We start from the raw sequence: 19448 nt of genomic DNA, 5'->3' as shown, positions 1-19448 counted from the left end.
CTTATAGAACTTTGCAAAGGTGTTTGTCCCCGACCAAGTAGCTGCTCGGCACAACTGTAATGCCGAGACCCCTCGGGCAGCCGCCCAAGAAGAGCCCACTTTCCTAGTGGAGTGGGCCTTAACCGATTTCAGTAACGGCAATCCTGCCGTAGAATGTGCCTGCTGAATCGTGTTACAGATCCAGAGAGCAATAGTCTTTGAATCAGGAGCGCCAACCTTGTTGGCCGCATACAGAATGAACAAAGCTTCAGTCTTCCTGATTCTAGCCGTTCTGGTCACATAAATCTTCAAAGCCCTGACTACATCCAGGGACTCTGAATCCTCCAAGTCCCGTGTAGCCACAGGCACGACAATAGGTTGGTTCACATGAAAAGATGAGACCACTTTTGTCAGAAAGTGAGGGCGAGTCCTCAACTCTGCCCTATCCACGTGAAAAACCAAGTATGGGCTTTTATGTGATAAAGCCGCCAATTCGGAAACACGTCTTGCCGAAGCTAACGCCAACATGAAATACCTCACGTGGAAAGTGGTCAACTCCACAGTTTTGAGTGGTTCAAACCAAGGTGACTTGAGGAAACTTAACACCACGTTAAGATCCCAAGGCGCCACCGGAGGCACAAAAGGAGGCTGAATATGCAGCACTCCCTTCACAAAGGTCTGTACTTCAGGAATAGAGGCCAATTTTCTTTGAAAGAAAAATGGATAAGGCCGAAATCTGGACCTTTATGGACCAAAATTTTAGGCCCAAAGTCACTACTGTTTGAAGGAAGTAAAGTAGACGGCCCAAATGGAACTCCTCCGTAGGAGCAGCTCTGGCCTCACACCAAGAAACATATTTCCGCCATATACGGTGATAATGTTTTAACGTCACGTCTTTCCTAGCCTTGATCAGGGTAGGAATGACTTCCTCCGGAATCCCTTTTTCCGCTAGGATCCGGCATTCAACCGCCATGCCGTCAAACGCAGCCGCTGTAAGTCTTGGAACAGACAGGGCCCCTGCCGCAGCAGATCCTACCTTAGAGGAAGAGGCCACGGATCCCCTGCGAGCAACTCTTGCAGCTCCGGATACCAAGTCCTCCGTGGCCAATCCGGAACAATGAGTATTGTTCTGACCCTGCTTCTTCGTATTATTCTCAACACCTTGGGTATGAGAGGAAGAGGAGGAAACACATAGACCGATCTGAACACCCAAGGTGTCACCAGAGCGTCTACCGCTACCGCCTGAGGGTTCCTTGACCTGGCGCAATACCGCTTTAGCTTTTTGTTGAGACGGGATGCCATCATGTCGATTTGAGGCAGTCCCCAACGATCCGTGATCTGTGCGAAGACTTCTTGATGAAGTCCCCACTCTCCCGGATGCAGGTCGTGCCTGCTGAGGAAGTCCGCCTCCCAGTTGTCCACCCCCGGGATGAACACCGCTGATAGCGCGCTTACATGGCCTTCCGCCCAGCTTAGAATCCTGGTCGCTTATGCCATGGCCATTCTGTTCCTTGTTCCGCCTTGGCGGTTTATATGAGCCACTGCCGTGACATTGTCTGACTGAACCAGAACCGGTTTTCTCCGAAGCAATTCCTCCGCTTGACGCAGGGCGTTGTATATGGCCCTCAACTCCAGGACGTTGATGTGTAGACAAGACTCTAGGCTTGACCAGAGACCTTGGAAATTTCTTCCCAGTGTCACTGCTCCCCAGCCTCGGAGGCTTGCGTCCGTGGTCACCAGGACCAGTCCTGAATGCCGAACCTGCGACCTTCTAGTAGGTGAGCACTGTTCAGCCACCACAGGAGAGATACACTGGTCCTGGGAGAAAGGGAGATCCTTTGATGCATTTGTAAATGGGACCCGGACCACTTTTCAATGGGACCTCTTGGACAAGTCCTCGCATGGAACCTGCCGAAAGGGATGGCCTCGTAGGAAGCCACCATCTTCCCCAGGACCCGCGTGCAATGATGCACTGAAACCTTTTTTGGTTTTAATAGGTTCCTGACCATGGCTATGAGTTCCTGAACCTTTTCGATCGGAAGAAATACTTTTTCTGGTCTGTGTCTAGAATCAGCCCCAAAAAGGTCAGACGCGTTGTAGGGACTGGCTGGGAATTCGGTATATTGAGAATCCAGCCGTGTATCTGCAACGTCTTCATGGACAGAGACACGCTGTCCAGCAACCTCTCCCGAGATCTCGCCTTTATGAGGAGATCGTCCAAGTATGGGACAATTGTGACCCCCTGCCTGCGCAGGAGCACCATCATTTCCGCCATTACCTTGGTGAAAATTCTCGGGGCCGTGGAAAGCCCAAACGGCAACGTCTGAAATTGGTAGCGACAGTCCTCCACTGCAAATCTCAGGAACGCCTGATGCGGGGGGAATATTGGAACATGAAGGTAAGCATCCTTTATGTCCAGGGACACCATCCAATCCCCCCCCCCTCTCCAGGCTGGCGATGACCGCCCTGAGTGATTCCATTTTGAACTTGAACCTCTTCAAGTACAGGTTCAGAGATTTCAGGTTTAAAATGGGTCTGACCGAACCGTCCGGTTTCGGGACCACAAACAGGATTGAGTAATATCCCTCTCCTTGCTGGAGATAAGGAACTGTGACAATCACCTGTTGAATATACAATTTTTGGATTGCTGCCAACACTAGCTCCCTCTCTGACAGGGAAGCCGGCAGAGCAGATTTGAAAAATCGGCGAGGAGGCAAGTCTTCGAATTCCAGCCTGTATCCCTGAGACACAATCTCTAATGCCCAGGGATCCACCTGCGAGTGAACCCAGACGTAGCTGAAAAATCGAAGACGAGCCCCCACCAGATCTGCCTCCCCTCGGAAAGGCCCCAGCGTCATGCGGTGGACTTTGCAGACGCAGGGGAGGACTTCTGCTCTTGGGAACTAGCTGTGTGCAGCTTTTTTCCCCTGCCTTTCCCTCTGGCAACAAAGGATGATCCACGTACCTTCTTGTTTTTATTGGAACGAAAGGACTGCATTTGATAATGAGGTGCCTTTTTTGTATGCTGCGGGGGGACATAAGGTAAGAAATTTGACTTACCAGCCGTAGCGACAAGATCCGAGAGGCCGTCTCCAAACAACTCCACCCCTTTGTAAGGCAAGTACTCCATATGCCGCTTTGAATCGGCATCTCCCGTCCACTGTCGGGTCCACAAGAGCCGCCTAGCAGAAATAGACATAGCATTTATTCTGGAGCTTAATAAACAAATGTCTCTGAGCATCCTTCATATACAAGGCAGCATCTCTGATATGCTCTATGGTCATTTGAATGGCGTCCCTATCTAAGGTGTCAATTTCCGTAGATAAGAAATCTGCCCATGCCACAACCGCACTACAAACCCAGGCCGACGCCATAGCCGGTTGAGCAATAGTACCGGAATGATTTTGTAAATGTGCTTTAAGGTAAATTTCCTGCCTGCGATCAGCAGGTTCCTTGAGGGAAGCCGTATCCTGAGAAGGCAGTGCCACCTTTTTGGACAAACGTGTCAGCGCCTTGTCAACTTTTGGCGAAGATTCCCAGCGTATCCTATCAGTTTGTGGAAAAGGATACGCCATGAGAATCCTTTTGGGAACTTGTGGTCTCCTATCCGGAGATTCCCAAGCCTTTTCGCACAAGTCACTTAATTCAAATGAGGATGGAAAAGTGACTTCAGGCTTTTTCCCTTTATACATGTGTACCCTCGTGTCAGGGACAGGGGGTTCCTCAGTAATATGCAAAACCTCTTTAATGGCAATAATCATGTACCGTATAGTGTTCACTCTAGGCTGTTTTAGCAGGGCGCCGCGCCCTGCCCGTTTTTTAGCAGGCAAAACCCGCCCTGCCCATTTTGCGGCGCCCTGCTAGAACAGCCGCCTGCTTCTTGCCCTCCCGGCGTGTATAGATGCCGTGCGCATGCGCGCGGCATCCATTCACGCATTGGGAGAGGGCTGGGGGAAGCCCAGGACCGACGGAGGTGCTGGGCACGCCCCCAACAGTGACGTCGCCGGCCACAGACGCTCTCTATAGTAGCGTCTGTGGGCCGCCCCGCCCCTAAAATGACGTAGGTGTGACCACGCCCCCTAATTTTCGTGGCCGCGCACATGTGCCCCCGGAATCCGGCGCCCTGCCCCTTTTCACTCCTAGAGTGAACACTACCGTATACCCTTAGCCACCTTCGGCTGTAATTTTGCATCTTCATAGTCGACACTAGAGTCAGTATCTGTGTCATCGATCTGGGATATGGTGCGCTTCTGAGACCCCAAAGGACCTGGCGCCACAGGGACAGGCATGGACTGGCTACCTGACTGATCCCTAGCTTCTGCCTTGTCTAATCTTTTATGCAATAGATTGACATTTGCTTTCAAGACATTCAGCATATCCACCCATTCCGGTGTCGGCGTTGCTGACGGCGACCTGACATTCAAGCACTCCCCCCTCCACATTAAGCGAGCCTTCCTCGTCAAACATGTCGACACACGCGTACCGACACTTCACACACAGGGAACCCCTTTCCTGAAGACAATATCCCTGTCAAGGCCCTTCGGAGAGACAGAGAGAGTATGCCAGCACACACCCCAGCGCAATAACCCTGGAGACCAACACAAAATGTTTTTCCCCGCAGCGCTGTATAATATGTAAACCGCCAATTATGTGCCCCCCACCACCTCTCTTTTAAGCACCCTTTCACCGTGTGTAAGCAGGGGAGAGTCCGGGGAGCTTCCTCTCAGCAGTGCTGTGGAGAGAAAATGGCGCTGGTGAATGCTGAGGGAGAAGCCCCGCCCCCTCGGCGGCGGGCTTCTGTCCCGCTCAAACTTAGTAAAATATGGCGGGGGCTCTTTTATATACATGTACAGAGCCCACCTGTACATGTATATAGTCTTTTTGCCATGCAGAGGTTTATATTGCTGCCCAGGGCGCCCCCCCCTGCGCCCTTACAGTGACCGGAGTGTGTGAGGTGTATGGGAGCAATGACACACAGCTGCAGTGCTGTGCGTTACCTCAGTGAAGCTGAAGGCTTCTGCCGCCTGACGACTTCGGTCTTCTGTACTTCTAGCTCTGTGAGGAGAACGGCGGCGCGGCTCCGGGGGTGGACGCCCATTAAGAACCTGCGTTCACCCCCTCTGGAGCTAGTGGTGTCCAGTAGCCGAGGAAGCAGAGCCCATCTTTGACAAGAAGGTCTGCTCCTCTCTCCTCAGTCCCTCGATGCAGGGAGCCTGTTGCCAGCAGTGCTCCCTGTGAAAAAGTAGTTAAAAGGTAGAAAAAAAAAATCCAAATAAAAATGCTTCTAGGCAGAGAACTCTGGAGAGCTCTCTGCAGTGCACCCATCTTGCTCTGGGCACAGTGTAAAACTTAGGTCTGGAGGAGGGGCATAGAGGAAGGAGCCAGTGCACACCCAGAGTCCAAAGCTTTCTTAAAAGTGCCCCATCTCCTGCGGAGCCAGTCTATTCCCCATGGTCCTTACGGAGTCCCAGCATCCTCAAACACGTTAGAGAAGCTATGTTACCTCTGTGGTGCCGCCGGCAGCCACTGGAGGGACAAGGACACACACACACTATGTAACACTGCAACCCCACCATATACTGCCCCTATATACACACTGCACCTTCATACCCCTCCATAAAGTGCCCCTTATATACAGGGCACATCCCTCCTCCATATACTGCTTCTGCCATATACCGCACACACTGCACCTCCTCCTCCATATACTATGCTGCAACCCCAGGTTACCCGTCATTCCGGAACTCAGCGACAATTAACAGCAGTAACCAGGAAATGGATGTAGGAACCACCAGAAGGTCTCACAGTACTCAGAGTGGAGGCACCGGGGACACGTGTGGCCACTAACCGGCGGAGGGAGAAGGTAAATCAGTCTGGCAGGAAGGGGAAAGACCCTGTGTAGAGCGAGCCATGCGGTGACCGGGCAGAGGAGGGGGTCGGCGCTGGGGCTGCAGATGAGAAGGCAGATAATTAGCTCAACTGCCTTATATATACGGTGCACCGCTGGAGAAGTGGGGTCCTGTGCTTACCCCTCCCACACCGGCCATGCCCAGACCCCTCCGGCCAGCTGCTGGTGGCTACTGGTGTCCTCTACCCAGACTGGGCAAGAGCTGTTTCAAGACTGGTGAGCTTCCACGTGACAGTACTGGTGTATATAGTGCAATATCATTATAGCCTGCCCATTACAGATATACACCATTTATCTATTGCTACACCCTCAGCATGACAGAGCCCCAGTTCCCAGCAGCAGAACTTCCAGAAACCCGGACACTCCTGTGTGAGTAGTGACCTTTCTTCCTTATAATCCGGCCCTGGTGTCCGTCATTTAGACAGGCTTTTAACTAGTATTTAATAAAACGTTAGACTTTGCATTAGATTTGATTCAAAAGAATATTTTACAGTATATAAATAAAGAAATCAAAATAGAATGGGCAAATACGATGGGTCCCTTAACCTAATATATTTTGTTGCACAATCTTAAGAGGCAAACACTGCAATCAAGTGATCTATATAGCTCTCAATGGGGGGGAATTCAATTGTTTTGGGCATCTAATTCTCCAGTCTATAAAACTGGACTTTTAAGACGCCCAAACAATTGTCAGTATTCAATTGTTGTTTGGGCACACATGCATATCGCACCAGTCTACAGTCCTGCAAGGGACCTATGTTGGGACTGTGCGCAAGAACAATAGAATTGCTGCCGTTAGTCACCATCTGGTGGCAGTCACAAGAAAAACAACTGAATTCAACCCAATGAGACTTCTGTACCCATCACCAGGTAGCTTCGCCCATTTTTCCTTAATAAACTACTCCAACTTCATCAGGTTAGATGGGTGCCTTCTCCAGATGGTAGGTTTTAGCTCTTTCTATAGATGTTTGATAGGATTCAGATCAGGGCTTGTAGACAGCCACTTCGGAATAGTCCAATGTTCTGTTCTTAATCATTCGCTGGTGCAGTGTTTTGGGTCATTATCCTGTTGGAAGACCCATAACTTACGACTGAGACAGCACTTTGTCATTGGGTAGAAGGCTGCACTGCAAAATCACCTGATATTCTTGATATTTCATTGTGCCTTGCAAAGATTCAAGGCACAGTGTGCCAGACACAGCAAAGTAACCACGTATGTCACAGTAGGTATGGCATTAATAACTTCATTTTTACATCTGTGAACACAGAGCTAAGGCGACTCATCTATCCAAATTATATTCAACGAAAAGCATTGTGTCAGTAGCATTTTATCAAATTAAAGTCGGTCTTTTTTATGTTGCTTTTTCACAAGTGTAGTTATCCTGGGTCCTCTTCCATAGAGTCCATGGTTGTTCAAAAACATCGGATGAGGAGATTAGACACCAACATACTGTACCATGACCTTGGAGTACAGCTTGTATCTATTTGGAAGTTATCAATGGCTTTTTTTTCTACCATTCCCCCTATCCTTCCATTTAATCTAAGGTTGATTTCCATTTTACAGCAGTGTTCAGAGAGGTTGGCTATAGTCCCATGGGCATTAAACGTCTTAATATTTACAACTGTAGTCACAAGAACATCAATCTGCTTGGACAAGGCCTTATAGCCTTTACCTTATGTACTGGTCTATAAATTTTCTTTTTAATCTCCTCAGGCAACTTTCTCCTTTGCTTTCTCTGGTCTATGTTCAGTGTGGTGCACACAAAAATACCAAAACAGCAGAGTGACATTTCTCCATTTAAATAGGCTGAATAACACATTAGAGGATTGGAGACAAGAATGATGCTAATTCAAGAAAGTACTTTGTTTAAAATATCACTATAATCCAATGATTATCTTTATGAGGTACCAACAAATCTGTGCAGGATATTTTAGAATATATTTGGAGAATAAGCAATAATGTATCAATTTTCTTCTATTTATTCTATTGCACAGCAAAGGCATGCATATATATATATATGGCGCAAATTCATTGTTCCATTTTACTGTGCCGATTGCGCCCATACGTGTGGTGTTTAGCCACGTAAAACCGCTGAACCCGGCCAAAAGTTCTGGGCACGACAAGTGCAGTTTGGGACGTATACGGGTAATTTTTCGCACATTTCTTCTAACCAGCAAGGTGTGCTGTGAGCAGAAGTAACGTGCAGCTGCTCACACCCAAACACAGTAACAATTGAATTGCTCCATTCAGAGTGCAAACACTGAATTCCCCCTCCCCCAGAAGCATTTAACTTCAGAACTTCTCAGGAATCAAATGTATCCACATCTGTATGCAAACTACAGTAATTCGATATAATGGCTCTCCTTTTAAAATTACTGTCTTTTATACAAGCAATAGTCTGATGTAATACGATTGAGGATATAAAATTTGTACCAGTTCTCATTAAGTAGCCTTCTCATTAAACCACCTCTATGCTTGACTCTTTATTCTTTCAGATGGATTATTAAGACTATTGTGCTAATCAATCCTGCCATCAGTTCACAGACTGAAGTATAAGATAAAATGGAGTCTTCATATACAGGCTCACATCAAGCAAGTTACTTTTGGACTCATTGTGATGTGTGAAATCCACCCACTAAATAAATAGGTACTAACTTTTTAATTCCTCTCATCAAACTCTAGGGATAAGTCACATAGCAACCTTAACGTTAAAGGCTTAAAATAAAGCTTCCCAGAGGAAACAAACCCTATACAGCGGAGCTGGCCAAACCGGTCCTCAAGATCTACAAACAGTTCACATTTTCCAGGCCACCTAGTTGGTGCACAGGTAGATGTGCTGCATTCATTCCTAACTGACAATTCTACAGATCTCCAGGAGGTCTGGAAAACATGAACCGTTGGTAGATCTCGAGGACCGGTTTTGGCCAGCCCTGCTATACAGAATAGCAGATTTATCTGGCAGGAAGTTTTCTGCATTGTAACAGTCAATACACAGCACATTGGGTGTGCACAGCAATACATTCTCTATGGAATACATAACCAGAGATATTTAAACTTTACTTTTGTAAATGTGACAAATGTTTTAGGGAAAAGGATATGCAGTATACAAAAAAGTAGACAATTCAAACAGAAACATGCAATATCTAATATTACAAAACTAAAATACATAACATTTTGCACATTGTGATTACAAGCACAAACAGATCAAAGTATGCAGGACACTAAATCCAATTTCTAGAAGCAAAATCATGAAAGTATTACAAGCCCACCTGTGTGCAGCACACCGGAACATTAGTAAGGCATATTTTATGTGGGAATTAAAAAGGTTTACACAGATCGCACTGGTGACACTTTGAAACCACTGAACACCTTATGGCACTATTCAAAAGCGTTCCTTAAAGCCTGTATTAATGGACTTACAGAGGACCTTTTCAATAAGGGAAATTAATCTTACCTTTTCCATTTCTTTTTTTCTGTTTGGGATTTAGAATAAGGTGCTAAATCAGTCGGTGTTCACATACTGTTAATCCCACTTATTTTTCTTTAACGGTATCCCCTGCTCCCTTGACTGCTCTAATCCAGTTCCAAGGTCTTCCAAAGCAAAATAGAAATACTGTAGATCTAAAAAGACTAGAGAAAGAAAGTTGTACACAATTAGATTATATAGCTCCCTCAATATGTACCAAGGATCACAGGATTTGGAAATTGAGGTTTCTGGAGCAGAAGGTGGACTGTCATTGGGACACTTCAGTTTGGATGTGGGGCCAGTGTGCCATATATAGGAACACAGCTCCCTCCAGTCGGTGACATGGTGGCTTTGTGAGGATCATAACATGACCAGAATATATTCTGTCATCTCTAATAGTATGAAACGCATACATGGAATGGGATTCAGTAATATTTAAAGGAACAAGCGGTCACATTCTGAGGAACTACAGTCAGAACACATTAACATAAATTACACTGATTGACCCTATGTACAGGCAAAACCAATGCTTCCCAAAAATACCAACAACATTCACAAGACCTAAGTGATCAATTAACTTTTGTGGGCTTTACTAATAAACAGGCATTCCATTACAATAGGGAGGTCACTGCTTTAGGACTGCAAAGCTTCACAATACCTCATTACAATAAAACTCAAACTAAAAACTAAAGGAGGTTACTTTGGCATATCTGCCTAAATGCCAATTCTGTACTGGTTTTATAGTTTTATAAATAACGGCTGAGGAACAATATGAGGGAACCACCGTGAATACTAGCATCTCTCACCACAAGAGGGTTCAGCCAATGTGCATCTATCTTAGGATAGCATTAAATCCAATTTTACCAGATGGAAAGAACAGTTTCAAAGATGAACCTGCGGTTAGCAGGAAGGGGCTTAATGAATCACAGCTCTTCTCTGGTCAAAAATGTAAAGCTGTGACTATATCTTTATTCATATTTAGTTTGGTAGTTTTAGTTTATGCAAAAGTATTCATAAGTTTATAAATACTTGAAAGTCCTTGATTACCTTCTGTAAAAAAAAAAAAAAGTTACAGATGATAAAAATTAAACTGAAAAAATAATTGGCATAATACTTGTAAAATTTGCTGTGGGCTTTTCCAAGAGCAGTCATTTCACTCTGAACAAATCAAACGCATCTCCCACACTTGGGAATTTTACTTCCTTACAAATACAATAAGAAGGAGCCCCCACTTAGTGTATACACTTTCAGCACATGCTCCGATGGAGCAGTTTTTTCCTCCACATGAACGACAGATTAGATGCAGATATAATGGACTCCTGTCTGATGGGGTATTAGATAGGAGTTAAAGCAGTAACTTTTTCTCCAACTACTCCATAAAAAAAGATAAAAATAAGAATGTGAAGGAACAGAAGTGCCATACCACTTCACCAAAAACCAGGTAATACGTAGTATTTTCTGCCAATGGAAATATTTGGTAAACTGATAAATCTTGGTGATGGGGAGGAAGGGAATATCAACCTAGATAATATGTTGAAGACTAGAACTGGATTTGAGCATTGAAGGGAGCAGGTAAACCTAAGGGAAAAAAAATTAATTTAAAAACGAAATTGCACACATCCCAATTGCTACATCAGCCAGCAAAAGCTGAATCATTGTGATAGCCCCGGCCCCATATGGTTAATGCAAGAATCAAAGCTCATTGCAAGCTGTCCATGCAAACTCCTACACGTTGTCATTCAGTGGTCATACCTAGAACCCAGTTTCTTTGACTTCACTTGAAATGCTTCATAGAAAGCAGAGGAAGGATTCCTGTGAGACCCAAAAATTAAATGGAAAAAAAAAGGTTTAACAAACACTATTAAAACAGAAGGTCTACATGCCTCTCTCTCTCTACAAAATGGATAGATAGAGCGGATAACAGTATGGCTATGTTTTATTATTATTGATTTAACAAGTGAAAAAGCACACATTACATAGAAAAAGGTGGTGGTATGAATGGATTACAAAGTAAATTTTGCTAAAATTTAATTTTGACTTATTATCCACTTGTCCTTGAAAGCAGAGTAGGTGGTGTTAGGGATCCTTGCTGCCCAGAGCTACCCACTGCCACAGCTGCCATGCTTTGTGTACTGGTACAGAAAGCTTGGGCACCAGTGGCGGTGGGGAGAAGGGGGGTATTCAATTGTTCTCCCCCGCAGCTGCCACTAGATGGCATCAGACAGAGCAACTCAGTTGCTGCTCCTTTCAGGCACGAATAGCCAGGCAGGGTCAAAGGGGGCACATTTCAGATCGTAGCTTTCAGAGGTGGAGAGTTGGCCACCCAAACAGTCAACTTCGTTTAGATGGGTCTAGCCACTTTACCGGCTAAACCCTGTCTGAAAGCCAGACTCAAAAGGGAGCGAGTCTGTTGTGCCCTATAGATTGTACGCTTGCGAACAGGGCCTTCCTACCTCCAATTTCTGTCTAATCACCGTTGTACCCAATGGCAAAGCACAATGAAATTTGCTGCACTATATTAAAAAAAAAAAAATTAAAAAAAAAAACCACACCACACCTGTTAATAAATGTTTGAAAGCATTAGCTCCCATCTAAAGTGTCCAGGAGCTAATTTGTTAAGCAGTTCTTCCCGTGCCAATTGCTGGGAGAGCTAGCAACAGTCACAGACATGCTCACAGCTTTGCCAGGGGCAAATGTCAATTTAAAGCTAATAAATTGCAGTCATTTCTATGTTCATCAAAATTGGTCTTTCTATGCTAATTGTAGCAAATGATCTAACTGCACAACAATAAAAAAAATGAAATAAATAAAAATAGGAATTTAATACCTACCGGTAAATCCTTTTCTCATAGTCCGTAGTGAATACTGGGTGACATTAGTAACATGGGGTATAAATCTGGTCCAATGGAGCCTGGCACTTTACAAAAACATTAGTGTGTGCTGGCTCCTCCCCTCTATGCCTCTCCACCAGACTCAGTCTAGGAAAACTGTGCCCGAGGAGACGGACATACCTGTACCATGAGAAGGAATGACACGAAAGCAGTGAGGCAACGAACCAACACACAACAGTAATAAAGAATAGCAGCGCTAACCAGAACAGAGGAGAGCAATGTAAGCCAAACATTGAACAGGGACAGCAACAGCAGACCCAACCAAGAATACTTACAGCCAGGTAAGCAGGAACACGAAGCACTGAGGCAGGCACCCAGTATTCACTACGAGAAAAGGAATTACCGGTAGGTATTACATTCCTATTTTCTCTAACGTCCTAGTGGATCCTGGGACGACATTAGTACCATGGGGAAGTTCCAAAGCTCTCAGAATGGGTGTGAGATTGCCAAGAGCCCTGCAATACCGCCTGACCAAACTGAAAGTCATCTCTGGCCAAGGTGTCGAAACCTAGAGAACTTAACGAACATGTTTGAACCAGACCAAGTAGCTGCACGGCACAACTGTAAGGCCGAGCCGCTCAGGAAGAACCCACTGACCTTGTGGAGTGGGCCTGGATAGAACTTGTCAGTGGCAACGCTGCCGAAGAATAGGCTTGCTGGAAGCTCAATCTGAGCCAACGAGCAAAGGATTGCTTAGAAGCAGGACATCCAATTTTGGTAGCGTCAAAGGACAAACAGCGAGTCAGACTTCCTGTGACGAGCTGTCCTTTTGACATAAATCCTCAAAGCCCTCACAACGTCCAAAAACTTTGGCGCAACAGACGGATCAGAACCGCTATCAGTTGGTTAATGTGAAAGGCCGAAACTACCTTTGGCAAAAACTGCAGGTGAGTCCTGAGCTCCGCCCTATCCTCGTGAAATATCAAATACGGGCTCTTACAAGATAAGGCCTCCAATTCTGACACACGTCTAGCAGAGGCTAGAGCCAGCAACATGACAGTCTTCCAAGTAAGATATTTCAAGTCCACCCTGTTCAAGGGTTCAAACCAGTCCGACTGGAGAAAGGTCAAGACCACATTGAGATCCCATGGAGCCGTGCGAGGGACAAAGGGTGGTTGAATGTGAACACCCTTTCGGAATGTCTGTACTTGCGGAAGCACCACCAGTTGTTTCTGGAAGAAGATGGAGAAAGACGAAATCTGAACCTTGATAGAGCCTAACCTCAGCTCCATATCCACGCCGGCTTGCAGGAAGAGCAGAAAGCGGCCAAGTTAAAACTCCCCAGGAGAACATTTTTTACCCTCACACTAAAACGTATTTCTTCCAGATACGGTGGTAATATTTTGACGTAACCACTTTACGGGCCTGGACTATAGTGGAAATAACCTTGGATGGGAGACCTTTTATGGCTAGAATCTCCCTCTCAACTTCCAAGCCGTCAAACGTAGCCACAGTAAGTCTGGATAAACGAACGGTCCTTGTTGAAGAAGGTCCTTGAGAAGCAGCAGAGGCCAGCGTCCTCCAGAGACATGGTCAGGAGGTCTGCGTACCAGGCCCGTCGAGGCCAAACCGGGGCAATTAGAATTTCCTGAACGCTTTTCCCTTTGAGTCTTTTTTTAATTCTGGGAATGAGACGGATTGTAGGAAACAAGTATACAAACTGGTAAGACCACGGTGCAGTCATAGCACCCACTGGTGCAGCCTGCGGATCCGTCGTTCTGGAACAGTAATGCTGAAGCGTCCTGTTGAGATGAGAAGCCATCAGGTCTATCTGTGGACAGCCCCATCGGCGAACCAGTTGCTGAAACACCTGAGGGTGAAGGCCCCATTCCCCCAGATGGACAATTGGCTTCCCAATTGTCCATGCCTGGAATTAATATGGTGGAGATGGCCCTTGCGTTGGCTTCCGCCCAGAGAAGTTTCCGTGACTTCTCTCGCACTGCGGCCCTGCTTTTTGAGCCTCCTTGTCGGTTTATGTACGCCACCGCTTTGGCATTGTCCGACTGCACCTGGATGGCTTTATTTCGGAGAAGAGGAGGCTTGCAGAAGAGCATTGTAAATTGCCCCGAGTTCCAGAACATTTATCAGGAGTGCAGATTCCTGACTCGACCACATCCCCAGGAACTAAGCCCCCTGGGCCACAGCCCCTCCACCTCGGAGGCTGGCATCAGTTGTCAGTAGAATCCAAGATTGGGTACCGAAACTCCAACCCTCCATGAGGTGAGAGACTTGCAGCCACCATAATAGGGAGATCTGCGCTTTTGGCAACAGAGCTAAAAGCACGTGCAGGTGAGACCCGGACCATTTTTTCAGCAGATCCAGCTGGAACGGACAGGCATGAAACTGCCGTACTGGATTGCCTCGTAGGAGGCTACCACCTTGCCCAGTAGGCGAATGCAAAGGTGAATTGAGATCTTGCAGAGTCTGAGCACAGAGCGGACCATAGCCTGGATAGGCAGGGCCTTGTCCATTGGAAGGAATACCTTCTGAGACACTGTGTCCAGTATCATACCCAGGAACTGAATTCTATGAGACGGTTCCAGGTGAGATTTTTGGAAATTCAGGATCCACCCATGTTCCGTAAGAAGGCGAGTAGCCAAGCCGATGCTGTGTAGCAGATGCTCCCTGGACACGCAGGAGATCATTCAAGTAGGGGGACTAGGTTGACTCCCATCTTGCGTTACTGCAGCATTATCTCCACCATGACCTGTGTGAACACCCTTGGAGCTGTTGAGAGACCAAAGGGTAAGGCTGGTAAGCTTGACTTGAAGAATCTGGTAGGAGGTAGTGCTTGAAATTCCAATCTGTAACCTTGGGATACGAGGTCCCTCACCCAAGGATCCTGACAGGACTATGCCCAAACAAGGGCGAAGTGGTGAAGGAGAGCAGCTACCTGAAAATCGCCCTGCTGCTGGGGCCAACCTTCACACAGAGGATCTAGAGGCCTGGTCCTCTAGCAGCATTTGATGCACCTCTGGCTCTGCCTCTGAATCTGGCCACACGAACGGACTGCAGAGAGGGCCAAGGGTAGGAACGTCTAGCAGGAGGCGCAGCAGACGGCAGATAGGTAGACGTACCGGCCATCGCTCTGGAAATCCATTTGTTCAGTTCTTCCCCAAACAAGGGGGTAAATTTACTAAGATGGGAGTTCTATTTAAGATGGGATGTTGCCCATAGCAACAAATCAGATTCATTTATCTAGCACCTTCTAGAAAATACCTGGAATCTGATTGGTTGCTATAGGCAACATCCCATCTTAAATAGAACTCCCATTTTAGTAAATCTACCCCAAGGTATCCCCTGTAAAAGGAAGATACTCCACACCTTTCTTGGACTCCGCATCCATTGACCATTGTCACAGCCATAGAGCCCTACGAGCAGAGACTGCCATAGATGTGGTACGGCCATTGAGGAGACATAATTCTTTAACAGCCTCACTCATAAAATTTGCAGCATCCTGGATATGATGCAGTAGTGTCATGATATCATCCTGAGGCAGGGAGTCAAACCCCCTTATTATATTCTCAGACCATTTTACCATGGCTCTAGAAATCCAGCCGCAAGCTATAGTGGGCCTTTGTGCTACACCCACCGCAGTATTAATTGGTTTAAATGTGTAGTCTCAATTTTGGGGTCAGCTGGGTCTTCGAGAGATAGCCCCAGGTACATGCAGTACAATTTTACGTCACAGCCTGGACACTGAGGTATCCATGGACGGGGGAATTTCCCATACTTTCCTATCCTCAGGAGGGAAAGGAATTTATTAACAGTTTAGGAGTTTGGAATTTGTCAGGATTGACCCACACCTCTTTAGAAAGGGAATTAAATTCCTTTGATATAGGAAAGGAGGCAGAGTATTTTGGTTTCACATTAAAAATCAATTCCTCTTCTGGTTCTGTCTCCTTATCTGGTACGTTGAGGACTTCTCTAAAGGCCAGTACTCACGGCCCGATGCTGGAGAGATGTGTGCTGAGCGAACCGCTCAGCACATCTCTCCCGGCGCTCAGCACAGCGCGATCTGTGCTGAGCGTGCGGGGGGAGACGAGGGGGCCGCTCACTTCACCCAGCGGGTGAAGTGAGCGACCTGCTAGATTGGCCTGCAGGCAGGCCAATCTAGCAGCAGCGATAGCGATGCGCGGGGCTGCGCATCGCTATCGCTGTGAGGGCTACACACGGAGCGATCAGGCTGATATTCTAAGCAATCTAGTCAGATTGCTTAGATTATCGCTCTGTGTGTACCCCCCTTAATAGAATAAATCAGGGACCTCAACAACTGTAGACAGAATTATCTTCCACATCTAGCTCTCCCTCATCCAGCTCTGGTAGTTTAGAATCAGACTGGAGCACCTGTGGAAGTGTGCACTTATGAGAGGATAGATATGCTCCATAGTAGTTCAGAAGGCCCCCTGAAGACTCAACCGTAGTGTAAACAGCAGTGTTTTATTTCATCAACGTTTTGGGTCACCCAGTCATCAGGACACACAGTGCAAAGTGCGACATCAACCAAATACTCACTAAGAGGCCTCCCCCAGCCGCCATCCGCACGTCTCAGCCCGGTTTCCGCTACTAACACTTTCGGCCACATGACCGGAAGTGATTAAACAGCATCACAACGTGTACAAAAACAAATGTAAGGGTGTGTACACATGGTGAGATATTTTCTTTCGATTTTGACTATATAGTCAAAAATCGCAAGAAAAGTTAGTGCAGATCGCAAGGTGAACGTCACCTTGCGATCCAGATTCGATCCCGATGCACGGTCCCGCCAGGTCGGCATTGCAAGAAAAGATAGACTGTGCAGGCAAGTCAATCCTTGCTAGATCGGTGTACTATCTAGTTCATCTCACATGTCAATGACATCTCACATAAGCCAAAAATCGTAAGCACACAGTCCATATCTCAAGAAAAGTTGTTCAAATGTGAAAATGGGGCATAGCAAGGATCTCACCGTGTGTACACAACTTGACATGTTAAAAACATGATTTAACCAGTGCCAACATCTCAATGCGATATCCCCACAGGGATCCCATACATATAAAAAAATTTAGTGTTACTTATATATCATAATAGAATGGCCCTTATGAGAACTGTTCATTTTAAACAGCTACCGAAGATGTTAATATCCATTATCTGTAAACAACTACTGCGATGCTCACTATTCATATATTTAATATTCAAATATGATCGTTTGCATTACTTCGTATACCCGGAGAGAGTACATACAAACTCTCCATACAACATATTTAAAGTTACAGAAGACTAAACCTAACCAAAAGTAGTATTGAACCAATTACTGTACACACAACACATTCTTACTACTTAAATGGACAAGATGTGTTATCAAACCTAAGCAAAATAAGAATTCGAGCTCATAAAAAGTTGTTAAGACCCTACGTTTCATTAAGACCCCTGGGACTGAGGGTATCTAATAGCAAGATCCAGCATCTCCCCCTCTCAAAGATAAGAGGACTTGTTTTATGATCCTGTAGCGCAAAGTTGCCAGGCTATGTTTTGCTGCAGCAACATGCCTTGCAACCGGTTGTTCACTTGTCCCCGTGTTAACTACTATGGATATAGGTATATTAAATTGTACCTAGCGGAGAGCGGTGTGTGTGTGTGTGTACACATATATAGCAAGACAGCAGTGTCACCACCGCTTGTATGCTCCCCCCCTCCCTATAAAACCCCCTAATACCAGTACAATAGGTGATTCAGCAGGGTCTGTGGAGGAGCAGCTCCAGCATGCAGCCTGGCAGTCAGCAGCAGCAGGAAATGGCACCTTTCAGCCTCTGGTCCTGCTCTCCGGGAAGTCCAGCACCCTCAATGGCGCGCAGTCCCTCAAAGATTATACTGGCTGTATATATGGATTTTGTGTGTAAAAAAGGTGTAATATCCCCGCTTTACCTCAGCGCCAGTCTGGGGTCTGCAGCGGGCACTGCAGCTAGCAGCCCGGTGACCACCGCGCCCTAATGCCACCACTTGCCACCAGGGACCCGCTATCCGGGAACCCAGTGTTATCACTCACCGAACCTACTTCGGCATCTGTTAGGTGTGGCGGCATGCTGCCGGCGTGCGCGCACACCCTGGGGGTATATGAAACCGCGCCTCAGGAGCTTAATGTTCTGTCAGCTGGTATACGAACCATTAACTCTATAGGAAGTTGGATCGGTCTCCCCCCTAAGTCCCACGACGCAGGCAAAACTCTGGAGCTCCAGAGGAATGCACCCAGCTTCTTAGGCACATTTTTCTAAACAGAGTCTGGTGGAGGGGCATAGAGGGGAGGAGCCAGCACACGCTAATGTTTCCTTAAAGTGCCAGGCTCCAATGTACCCGATCTATACCCCATGGTACTAATGTCACCCCAGTATCCACTAGGACGTTAATTTGAAGTTCTCTATGTACAGTTAAATAAATGTGCTTGTATGCAAGATGATCTCAGAATTAGCTAGTCAGACACACGTAGGTTTACCATACTATCCCTTTAACCCGGGACACATGCATTACACAGGTTCTGTGGCTGATGAAAGCCAGGTGAAAATTCAGGCTTGAAGTCAGCTAGCCACAGAACCCGTGTAATTCATGAATGTCCTGGTGTAAGGGATAGTATGGTAAGCCAAGACATACGAATGAAAACAATTGTATACATTGTGCATAAACACTGCAATTATTCCAGACCCTTCAACATATTCCTTTCATTAAGTACAAGATGCTCTGCTCCTGGAATCTCTTCAATGCATGAATGCTGCCACCTGTGTGTCACTAGTTAACTGATAAGTGAGAAGTTTCAACACAGGTGATGGCAATCATAAATTAGCCACTTAACGGACGATTTTTTTCCTTCAAAACTGTTAACAACATTGTTTCTTAAAATTTATTTTTATTTAATAAAGTTTAAAAAGTATTTTTCTAAATATTTAAACATTATATTATGCACATCTGCAGAATGGATCTCATCAAAAACGGGGGGACAGGGTGGGACGGCAAAGTCATATGAGATCGGACCATGCCAGTTAAGTGGTTAAGAGGGAAGCCCTGAAGCAGGGCATTTTGTACCTGATGGAAGGGGTCATGTTGGAGGCTCTATAATTCATGTCACACAAACCAAACACTTTGCAAAGTATTGATAATATATTACTGGCACAATACAAATAATTAATTTCGATGAATAAAACGGTTTACACTGTTTAATGACGAAAGAACCACAGA

At 46.1% G+C, this 19448-nt stretch overlaps 1 protein-coding gene across 5 annotated transcripts in view; it reads right to left on the bottom strand.

Moving 5' to 3' along the window:
• The window catches only part of TSC22D2 (TSC22 domain family member 2), a 104539-nt gene that overhangs the window by 54777 nt on the left and 30314 nt on the right, over window positions 1-19448 (bottom strand). For 2 of the 5 annotated variants that reach the window (XR_010175883.1, XR_010175884.1), the window contains exons 2-3: window positions 11104-11163; window positions 9340-9515 (exon numbers count right to left, since the gene is read on the bottom strand). The exons of 1 other annotated variant lie outside the window; for it this stretch is intronic. Coding sequence is in view for 1 of the 4 variants with exons in the window: in XM_063916032.1 (XP_063772102.1) it covers window positions 11104-11163 (60 nt within the window). In the remaining 3 variants the exon portion in view is untranslated. The remainder of the gene's footprint in view (window positions 1-9339; window positions 9516-11103; window positions 11164-19448) is intronic. 2 more of the 5 variants (XR_010175885.1, XM_063916032.1) reach the window with 2 other exon arrangements.

Source organism: Pseudophryne corroboree, chromosome 4, assembly GCF_028390025.1.
Source record: "Pseudophryne corroboree isolate aPseCor3 chromosome 4, aPseCor3.hap2, whole genome shotgun sequence".
NCBI classification, from domain to species: Eukaryota; Metazoa; Chordata; class Amphibia; order Anura; family Myobatrachidae; genus Pseudophryne; species Pseudophryne corroboree.
Note: the sequence above shows the minus strand (reverse complement) of the source record. Positions and strands in the feature narration are given on the sequence as shown.